The 10,778-nt window shown below is 42.9% G+C and overlaps 1 protein-coding gene across 1 annotated transcript; it reads right to left on the reverse strand.

Annotated features, from left to right (window-relative positions):
- Window positions 1-913: 913 nt before the first annotated feature.
- On the reverse strand, window positions 914-3,229 carry CLEC14A (C-type lectin domain containing 14A). Its single transcript, XM_003408462.3, has one exon. The coding sequence runs from the start codon at window positions 3,227-3,229 to the stop codon at window positions 1,754-1,756; it is 1,476 nt and encodes a 491-aa protein (XP_003408510.2). The 3' UTR covers window positions 914-1,753.
- Between the last annotated feature and the right edge of the window lie 7,549 nt (window positions 3,230-10,778).

Below are 10,778 nucleotides of genomic sequence, written 5' to 3' on the forward strand. Positions count from 1 at the left end.
AGATATACTCTGACAAGTTTGGGGACCTTGAGTAAGTCATTCAACTTACCTGATTTTTAGTTTCACTTGTGAAATGATGGTATTTAAAATTCCTTCAAATGTTGTTCATTCTAATTCATTTAAAACTGTATTTAAATAAAACTGTTTAGAAACATATTTGATATATGAAGCAAATTACTGATGGGTGTATTCCTTTAACATTGCAAGATAAAAAATTTGGCACTAGAATATGTATTGAGCTGGTTTACTTTTCCAGTAGAATATTACTGGTCATTTACTAATATTGCCTACTCTCCGCTGTATAGATTGTACACTCAAGAACATCAAAATGATTTCATGAAAATACAGTGTAAGTTTCTTCCTGTTTTCCTTCTTCCCAGTTACTAAGCTTGTTCTCTATCTTTGTCCATGTACCATCCCACACGTGCTTATTTTCAAAGCCTTAGAGTACTAATAAAAAATGTTACAGAAGTGAAATGTTTACTAGGGACCTGATTGTACTAAATAGTGATTATTACTATGTTTTATTTTTTCATAGCAATTCTTCATTTAGATTACCTTCTGATACCCAAGTCATGACTAGATGATAGATATTTTCATTTATTTCTTACACCTTCACTTCTTATAGAAAGCTGTTCACCATGTCTTTGTCCATACAAACTCTTGTTAAATTGTAATCATTCCAAAAAAAAAAAAAAAACAAGACAGGGTTAAATTGTTGGCTCTGCGTGCACTTTTACTGAGGTGAAGACGAAATGGTTTGGTATGGAAGTTTTTCCACTGGATTAAACAGTGCAAGAGTCTAGTAACTTTGGAGGAAACGCAGCTTACTTTTGCTTTAATGCATCCGGAAGATTTCAACCAATACTTAGCATTAAAGTTTGAACTGAGAGTTAACATCGACACAATCGGAAATGATGATCAGCACCCTGATGCTTAGGAGAGAGCTATTTGGTTGGAGAGGTCATTATACTGCAGAGCACAGACACTGGAAGGGGAAAACACAAATCATTTGTTTCCTTGGGCAAGGACACACAGTGAACGCTTGATTTGGTGGTCAACTATAATTTTCTTCTAGAGCCAGCAACTCTGGCAAGACTTTGGATTTATAGCAGTGCACACAAGTAGCAGTGACTTTGAAAGCAAAGGATAAAAGAGCCCAGGAAAAAGTTACTAGTTTCTAAAGATGTCTTCTGTATTACAAGGACTTAAAGATTTTTCTCTCAGCCTGAAAGCAGGATGCACTCTTGTTATTCTGAGCATGCGGTCAGCTGCTTTTCCTAGATAATTACCTCTTGAGGAAACCAAGGACCTTTGAGCCTGGTTATCAACAATCCTTTATTTTTTTGCCTGGAAATTTCAAACCAATATCTTCCCAGCCTGAACAATGTCCACAGGAAGTCTGCTTTCCATTTTGGTAAAAACAACATTTTAAAAAATGTATTTACCTTTTTATTTGTTTCCACTCTCTTGAAAAGTTCAATTACTTCTCCAAACTCCCCAAAATAAACAAGAAATACCTCTCCGGGCAGCCCTCCCCCACAGTACCTCCCTAAGGCACTTCCATCCCTGACCAGTCCTTCCAGGAAGAAGCGTTCAGGTCAGATTTAGCTCCTCAGTGGAGTAGAGGGAAATTTAAGGTAACAGGAAATTCTTCAGGAATCGTCAGTACCACATAGAAGTTCCTCTTTTTTCTTTTTCTCTGAAAGGGGAAAGCTCTGCTCACAAGAAGTGCCCACTGTCACCTGTTTCCTTACGCCTCTCCAGAGCCAAGAGAGGACCCCGCCAGCGAGGCACCCTCTGCCCTGTCCCGCAGACCACAGTCCCTAATCATCACCCCATTGTCTGTGCAATGTGCAGAATTGGTGTGCGAAGCCGTAGCCTCAGCTTCACTCTCCACTCTCGGCGTGGCCAAAGGTCCTTTCCGGGGCCTGGAGGGAGGACTCTTGTGGAAGCAGAGTTTGAAAAGCCCCAGCACTGTCATGATCAAGATCACCAACACCACAACCGCTATGCTCACAAGTATGAAGACTATGGTGGAGGAGGAGTCAAAAGTCTGGGGAGTGGCAGAGGAAAACGTGGTGTTAAATTTGGGGATTTCACTTCCTGAAGGACTGATGGTGTCTTCTGACTTGGCTTGAGGGGACGTGTGAAGGGTGGACATCGTGCTCGATGCTCCCGGCTGAGGAATCTCGGGAATAGATGTTGATGAACTGCCTCGTCCAGAGACAAAGGGTATCTCTCCTGGTTTCTCATGGCCCGTAGGTGACCCTGTTCTCCTTGGCACGGGGGTGGCCGCAGTGACCTGCGGGCGCCTAGTGGCCTCCTTAGTCTCCCCAGGGGTCGGCTGTCCTTCCCCACTGGTCACGCAAGATCTGCCGTCCTTACTCAATTCGAAGCCCGGGGCACATTCACAGGTAAAGTTTCCCAAGTCCTCTAGGCAGTTAGGGAGCTCAGCGCATTTGCCAGCACGGAGGTACCTTCCGGGGCAGGGACAGAGCAGGCCTCCAGAGGGTAGCCCGTCCCAGTGCGTACCGACCTCGTCTACAACGCAGCTGGCAGAGACCCAGAGCTGCCCGGGGCAGAGAGCACTCACCTCTGTCCCCGGAGGGCTGAAGTCCAGCGCCGCGCTGTGCAGCCGGAAGGGCGCAAGGTAACTCAAGTTGGAGGCGGCCCCGGGGCGCGGCGCGGGACACAAGCCCTCAAATCGGTATTTGCACAAGTAGCCGTCGGCGCGCAGGTGGCATCGCATCTCCTTCCAGCCTGCCGGGTCCACTCCCCCGGTGGCCTGGAGGCCTGCGCATCTCCGCACAGTGCAAGAGCGTTGGGGCTCCTCGACCCACTGCAGCGTCTCGCTCTCCGACCCGTAGCCGTCGGGCCACAGCCAGGAGAAGCCCCGCAGCGGCTCGTTCTCCTGGGTGCAGCAGGACTTCTTGCGCTCCAGAGCGACCCAGAACAGAAGGTCTTTGGAACCCCCTCCAGGCCCCGGGCCGGCCCGCAAGAGCGCGAGCACCGCCCGGAGCTCCGGGCCTCCGTGCACGGTGGTGAGCGCCCCGCCGCGCAGGCTGCAGGCCTCCTCGGCCGCCTGTCGTTGGATTGTAGCGTGGTGCAGGCTGTAGCAGACCCCCGAGGGCGAGCAGATGGCGCGATCAGCGATGGGGTGCTCGCCACGGCCGGGTCCAGGACAGAGCGCCTGCCAGAGGAGGCACAGGGCGAGCGCCGGCCTCATCTCGGAGGCCCGGTGCCCACAACTGGTCCCTACTGAAGGACTGTCCCTCCTCAAGGCACGGTGCTGGCTCTAGAGCGCCGTCACCGCCCCTTACAGCTGGCTTCACCCCGCCCTAGCTCCCGCCGGCCCCCCAACCGCCAAGGATCTCCTTCAGGGTCGGGGCGGCCAACAGCTTCCCTTAGGCAGGGACAGGAAACATGTTCGGAGCTCTGCCAGGCCCTGAGCAGTCTTGATTTATTCAGGGGTCAGTAACACAGCTGGAGCCGGAACCCGGAGAATTCAGTGGACCACAAGGTTAAACACTCTGCTTAGGGCATGAGGAAAAGAAAGTCTCCACTGGGATAAAGTGTATTGTCCCAACTCTGCCACCGCCACCCCCAGGCCTCCATGGAGGCAATATCAGGACCTCAGATCACAGAACATGTTGGCGAAAGTTGGCAGGAAGATTGGAGAAAATGAACTTGCTTGTAATTGACTGAGAGCCCACACCCGCCAATTGTTTCTGTCTCCAGTGGTGGAGTTGCCCTCAAAACACTTGATAGACCGCTCTAGTCTTCTGCAGGCCTGCAACTTGGGGAAAAAAATCTTGTCAGAAATCTCAACCTCTTTTTTTTTTTTTTTTTTTGGCCACCAAAGGCAGCGCTATTTAACTTAACCACTGGCCTCTTCCTATGTTCTGCTTCTCAGTTCTGTTGCAGGAGACTCCAGCTTGCTAAGGTTAATTGATAGTCAAAGAATTTAGAGTTTCCTTGACTATTTTAAATGGGAAATTCTGTTCTTCCGTCAGTACTGCCTGAAAAGTTTATTTTTCACTTTCATTTCTTTCTCTTTGAAATGGCAGAAATTGGATATTGGTTCGTTCAAGAAAGGAAATGTCTTTCTCTCCAGAATCCCCATTAGACCTCACTGAAAAATGATGACCGTAGATTTTAATTTTTAGGCACATATATTGTTTCAGAACTTCTTCAAGTTTATAGTTTATATTATATATAAATGAGTTCATGACCTTATTAATACTTTAGAAAAGCTGCTCTATATGTGGTTTTATCCTTGTACTATTTTAGTATTTCTCCCTATGATTAAGTGCCAATATTTATAGCAGTAAGTTGAAAAAATCCCCCTTTAGGAATACTAGAGTTCACCATTCTTAAGAAATTAAAATATTTATTACATCATAATGCATATTGTATAAAACAAAAAAGAAAAAGAAAAAAAAACCCTGAACTTTGAAAGATGGGTGTCTCATTTATCTAGTGTCGCTAATACAGAGTAAACCTTGGTGGCATAGTGGTTAAGAGCTACAGCTGTTAACCAAAAGGTCAGCAGTTTGAATCCACCAGGTGCTCCTTGGGAACCCCATGGAGCAGTTTTACTCTGTCCTATAGGGTGGCTATGAGTTGGACTCAACAACAGTGGGTTTGGTTTGGTTTTGGCTAATACAGAAATACCACAAGTGGGTGGCTTTAACAGACAGAAATTTAATTTCTCATAGTTTTAGGAGGCTAGAAGTTTGAATTCAGGGTGCCAGCTCTAGGGGAAGGCTTTCTCTTTCTGTCGGCTCTAGAGGAAGGTCTTCTGAGTTTCTACCTCTGGATGATCTTCTTGTGGCTTGGCATCTCTATTTCCCTATCTCTGCTTCTAGCTTGCTTGTTTAATCTCTTTATATTTCAAAAGAGATTGACTCAAAGTACATGCTACGCTAATCCTCCCTCATTAACATTACAAACACAATTCATTCCCGAGTGGGATTATAACCACAGGTATAGAGATTAGGATTTACAGCACATACTTTTGGGGGACACAATTGAATCCATAACATTCCACCCTTTGGCCCTCCAAAATTCATGTCCTTGCCACGTGGAAGACACATTCACCCCATCACATCATCCCAAAAGTCTTAAACCAACTCCAAGTCCAAAACCTCATCTTCTGAATCATCTAAATCAACAATGAGTGAGACTTTGGGCAAATTCCATCCTGGGGTAAAATTCTTCTTCACCTGTGAGCCTGTGAAATCTAGACTACAGGCTATCTGCTCCCAAAATACAAGGGTGGTACAGGCACAGGATATACATTTCCATTATAAGTGGGAGAAATTGCAGGGAAAGAGAGATCACAGGCACCAAGCAAGTCCCAAACCCAGCAGAATAAATTACATTCGCTCTCAAGGCTTGAAAATAATCCTCTGTTCTCTGAGACCATCTAGGCAATGGCTCTGCCCTCCAGACTCCAGGTGTTGGCAAGCTCTCTGGATTCTGGGTGGAGGTCCCTTAGCTCATGGCTTCAGCTCTGCCTTCTAGATCCACTGGGACAACGACTCTGCTCCCTTGGCTTTGGATGGCCCCATTCTCCTAGTCCATCTGAATGGCAACCCCACCCCCTCGGCCCTGGCAGACCCCATTCTTCTGCCCTTTGGGCATGGCAGCACCACCCCTTCAGCTTTGGGCAGTGTTCTTCTCCTCTTGGCCAAATTGAATGGCAGCCCCACACTCTGGAACTGAGTTAATGAAGATCTGACTCTTTGAAACCTTGGAAGCTGTGTGTGGCTCTACCATTTGACACCCCAGAAGCCATGGTCCCACTCTTTGAGACCAAGGCAGCTCTGCTTCTCATGGTCCTTCCAACATTTCTGCTGATATACGAGCTGCTCCAGGGATGGTTCTTTTATTTTCTTGAAGGACAACAGATGTACCTCCTTTGACCTTGGGATTCCTGATTACAGAATTTTAAGAGGTAGACAGTGCTCTCTCCTTTTGTTCTTTCTCTGTCCCCTTCAGTCTAAGCTGATGGGTTTTCTGCTTTGGTAGTTGGTTAGATCCGTCAGTCACAGGCTTAATCTCTTTAACAAAAGATTGTGTAGCTACATCCTTGGTGAAAATTTTAGGATATACATCCTTAGTTTGTACAACAGAATTTTCCAAATCTTTAAGTTTTGTTTTCATTTTGCACTGTTCATTTTTAACTCCACCTCTTTCCTCTCATATTTTATTGTAAGCAGCAAGGAGACAGCACGTGGCCCCTTTAAGACCTTGCTTAGATATCTCCTCATTCGGATATCTAAGTTCATCACTTACAAGTTGTGCCTTCCACCAAACATTCGAACATATTTCAAACAAGTTACCACTGAAGAGAAAGCATTACCCTTCCTCCATTGTCCAAAAATACGTTCATCATTTTCTTTTAAAGCCTCGCCAGAAGCACATGTAACATCCATATTTCTAGCAACATTCTGTTGCTGGTGCCATATGTTTTCTCCAAGATGATAGAGACATTCTCTACAGCTCTCCTCGCTTCCTTCTGAGCCCTCACAAAAATTGCCTTCAATAACCATAATTTTACCAACAGTCTCTTCAAGACAATCTAGGTTTTTACTACTATGCACAATAAAACTCTCCCAGCCTCTACACGTTACCAAATTCCAAAACCACTTGCACATTTTAGATATTTGTTAGAATAGCACATCCACTTCTTAGTGCCATATTCTGTCTTAGTTATACAGTGCTGCTGTAACAGAAATACCACACAAGTGGGTAGCTTTAAAACAGAAATTTATTTTCTCAAAATTTAGGATGCTAGAAACCTGAATTCAGATGTTAGTTCTAGGGGAAGTCTTTCTCTTTCTGTTGGCTCTGGAGGAAGGTTCTTGACTTTTGTGAGCTTCCGCTTCTGGTTGATCTTCATGTGGCTTGGCATGTCTCTTTCCCCACCTATATTCTAGCTTGCTTGTTTAACTTCTTTATATCTCAAAAGAGATTGACTCAGGATACACCCTACAGTAATCCTGCTCATTAACATAACAAATACTTATTCCCAAATGGGATTATAACCACAGGCATGTTGGTATTAGGTGCTGTAAAGTCAGTTCCTGCTCCTAGCGACCTTGTGTACAATAGAATGAAACACTGCCCAGTTCTGTACAATCCTCACAATAGTTGCTGTGTTTGAGCCTGTTGTTGCAGCTGCTGGGTCTATCCATCTCATTGAGAGTCTTCCTCTATTTTGCTGACCCTCTACTTTAACAAGCATGAAGTTAAAGTTTCTTCAGGACTGGTACCTCCTGATAATGTTTCCACATCAAGTGAGACAAAGTCTTGCCATCTTCTCTTCTAAGGAGCATTCTGGCTGTACTTCTTCCAATTCAGATTTGTTCCATCTTCTGGCAGTCCATGGTATATTCGTCTTGTTCTCTTTGAATGACTGCCTCTTGGTCCATGTGCAGGTTCCACATGAGTACAATTATGTGTTCTGGAATTCCCATTCTTTGCAATGTTATCCACAGTTTTTTTTATGATCCACACTGTCGAATGCCTTTGCATAGTCAATAAAACACAGGTAAACAATTTTCTGGTATTCTCTGGGAAACCCTGGTGTTGTAGTGGTTAAGTGCTACAGCTGCTAACCAAGAGGTCAGCAGTTCAAATCCACCAGGCACTCCTTGGAAACTCTATGGGGCAGTTCTACTCTGTCCTGTAGGGTTGCTATGAGTCAGAATCAACTTGACAACAGTGAGTTTGTGGGGGTGTTCTCTGCTTTCAGCCAAGATCCATCTGACATCAGCAATGATATCCTTCGTTCCACGTCCTCTTCTGAATCCAGCTTGAATTTCTGACAGTTCCCTATCGACTACTGCTGCAACCGTTTTTGAATAATCTTCAGCAAAATTTTACTTGTGTGTGATATTAATAATATTGTTTGATAATTTTCACAATCTGTTGGATCACCTTTGTTGAGAATGGGTACAAATATGGATCTCTCCCAATTAGGTGGCCAGGTAATTGTCTTCCAACCAGAGTTGCATCAGTTTGTTGAAACATCTCAAGTGGTATTCGATCAATTCCTGGAGCCTTGTTTTTCGCCAATGCCTTCATTGCAGCTTGGACTTCTTCCTTCAATTCTGTTGGTTTTTGATCATATGCTACCTCCTGACATGGTTGAACATCAACCAGTTCTTTTTGGTACAATAACTCCATGTTCTTTTGATGCTCCCTGTATCTTTCAAAATTTTGCTCATAGAATCCTTTAATATTACAACTCGAAGCTTGAATTTTGTTTTCAGTTCTTTCAGCTTGAGAAATGCTGAGTGTGTTCTTCACTTTTAGTTTCCTAACTCCAGGTTTGCACATTTCTTTATAATACTTTCCTTGTCTTCTCGAACCACCCTTTGAAACCTTTTGTTCTGCTCTTTTACTTCATCAATTCTTCCACTCAATTTAGGTACTCTACTTTTAAGAGTAAGTTACAGAGTCTCTTCTGACCTTCATTTTGGTCTTTTCTTTCTTGCTTGCTTTTTTTTTTTCAAATGACCTCTTGCTTTCTTCATGTGTGATGTCCTTGATGTCACCCCACAACTCATCTGGTCTTCAGTCATTAGTGTTCAATGTATCAAATCTATTCTGCAGATTCTGCAGATAGTCTCTAAATTCAGGTCGGGTATACTCAAGGTCACACTTTGGCTCTCGTGGACTCGTTTTAATTTTTTTCAGTTTCAACTTGAACTTGCATAGGAGCAATTGATGGTCTGTTCCATGGTCATACCCTGGTATTGTTCTGATTCATGATATTGAGCTTTCCCATCATCTCTTTTCACAGATGTAGTCGATTTGATTCCTGTGTGTTCCATCCAATGAGGTCCACATGTATAGTCACCGTTTATGTTGTTGAAAAGGTATTTGCAATGAATAAGTCACTGGTGTTACAAAATTCTATCATGGAATTGCTGGTGTCACTTCTATTACTACGGCCTTATTTTCCAACTATTGATTGTTCTTTTTTGTTTCCAACTTTTGCATTCCAATCGACAGTAACTGTCAATGCACCTTGATTGTATGTTTGATCAATTTCAGGCTGCAGAAGTTGGTAAAAATCTTCAATTTCTTCATCTTTGGCATTAGTGGTTGGTGTGTAAATGTAAATAGTAGTCATATTAAATTGTCTTCTTTGTAGGCATATGGATATTATCCTACCATGGACTGTGTTGTACTTCAGGAAAGATCTTAAAATCTGAAATGCTAGTGGCATAGCTTCTAGAATCATAGCAACACATAAGCCACCACAGTACAACAAACTGACAAATGAGTGGGGATACCACAAGCACAGAGGCTAGGATTTACAACATATATTTTTGGGGCACACAATCCAATCCATTACAGTGAGTCAATTTCTTCAAAGTTTAATGAGCATTTAGTTTTAAGATAAGCACAGCAACTTAATTGGAAATGGGGAGGAATTAAAGATGAGTGAAGGAAGGAAAGGTTAAAAACTTCACTGTTGGAAAAAGATTTTCTTGTTAGCAACGCAGACAATTCTACATTATTTTAACAAATATAATTATCTATATTCCTTGCCTCACAATGACCAGGTATGTTGCAATCAGAAGTACATAAAGAGTTCCACATAAGCTCTTTTAAAGATGCATGATGCTTTCAAATATCTATAATCAGAATGAAAGTTGCCATTCCATGACTAATTCATGCCACACTTTTAAATTCACTTAGGTGTACTGAATTGGTCTGTTCAGGTTAATGACAGGTGGAAGGCTTCAGGATCACATTGTTATGTGGTTATGTTTCCACCTCATTCTTACTATTACTCTCACTCTGCTTTTCCTCCTCGAAACTTCATGAAGTTAAACAAACAATAGTAAACACCATGAATCATCATCACACTTACCTTGCTTTCACTGACAGTGGAGTTTTGCAGCAGTATTTCTCTCTTTCCATTACTGCTTCCCAATTTAAAGAACATTCATTAGTCCTTCATTTCAGGAGACTTAAGAATCACCTTAAACAGAACTTTACATTTAAATTAAGTAACTTAATGCCTTGTGAGAAAGGAACATGAAAATCCAAAAATCTGAAAGGATTTTAAAAATACTTAATCACTTGGGGCAGCTCTATATATCTTTCAGTCTTATTACTGCGTGCTTACAAATGTCTTTATGTAGCAACATATATTTCAATAAAACCTTTAAAAATAAGGAGCCAATGGAAATCTCTTAGATACTTTTAGAATCACTTGGTAAGGCGAGGTTTCTAGAGTAAGAAGGAATGAATGACTGGAAAGCTCCTAGTAAATATGTGATCTCACTCACTGGCATTTTGCCTAGGAGGTGGGATATTAGCAGAGAAGGAACGAGTGGCCCTAATGATTATATATCATGGTCCTGGCCATGCCTGGCGTGGTGTAAGAGAAGAAGAGTTAGAAAAAAAATTAGCTCAAAGTAGGGTTTATATCATTTTGTAATTAATTACTTTCTATTGCTTTACATACCACTAACAAATTTTTTTTATTGCTTTACATACCACTAACAAATTTTGAAATGTACTATTAAACAAATAGTTTATTTTATAAGGATCAGCACAAAGCTGGCTCCTATGAGGCAGAGGTTAAAGATGTCCCAAATGACCAACTTTTCCAAGCTGCTGTATCACTCCATTGTCTCTAACATCAACTATTCCCTGTCCACTCAGCACTCCCCCACCCGTCTTTGAGTTCCCTAATTCACTGCAGTATCTCACAGAACTCAGGAACCATGTAAAGGAAATGGCTC

The sequence above is a fragment of the Loxodonta africana genome, chromosome 10, assembly GCF_030014295.1.
Source record: "Loxodonta africana isolate mLoxAfr1 chromosome 10, mLoxAfr1.hap2, whole genome shotgun sequence".
NCBI classification, from domain to species: Eukaryota; Metazoa; Chordata; class Mammalia; order Proboscidea; family Elephantidae; genus Loxodonta; species Loxodonta africana.

Bases quoted from the DNA above. Each gene is read 5' to 3' on its own strand.
- CLEC14A (XM_003408462.3), bottom strand. From the start codon at position 3,229: ATGAGGCCGGCGCTCGCCCTGTGCCTCCTCTGGCAGGCGCTCTGTCCT.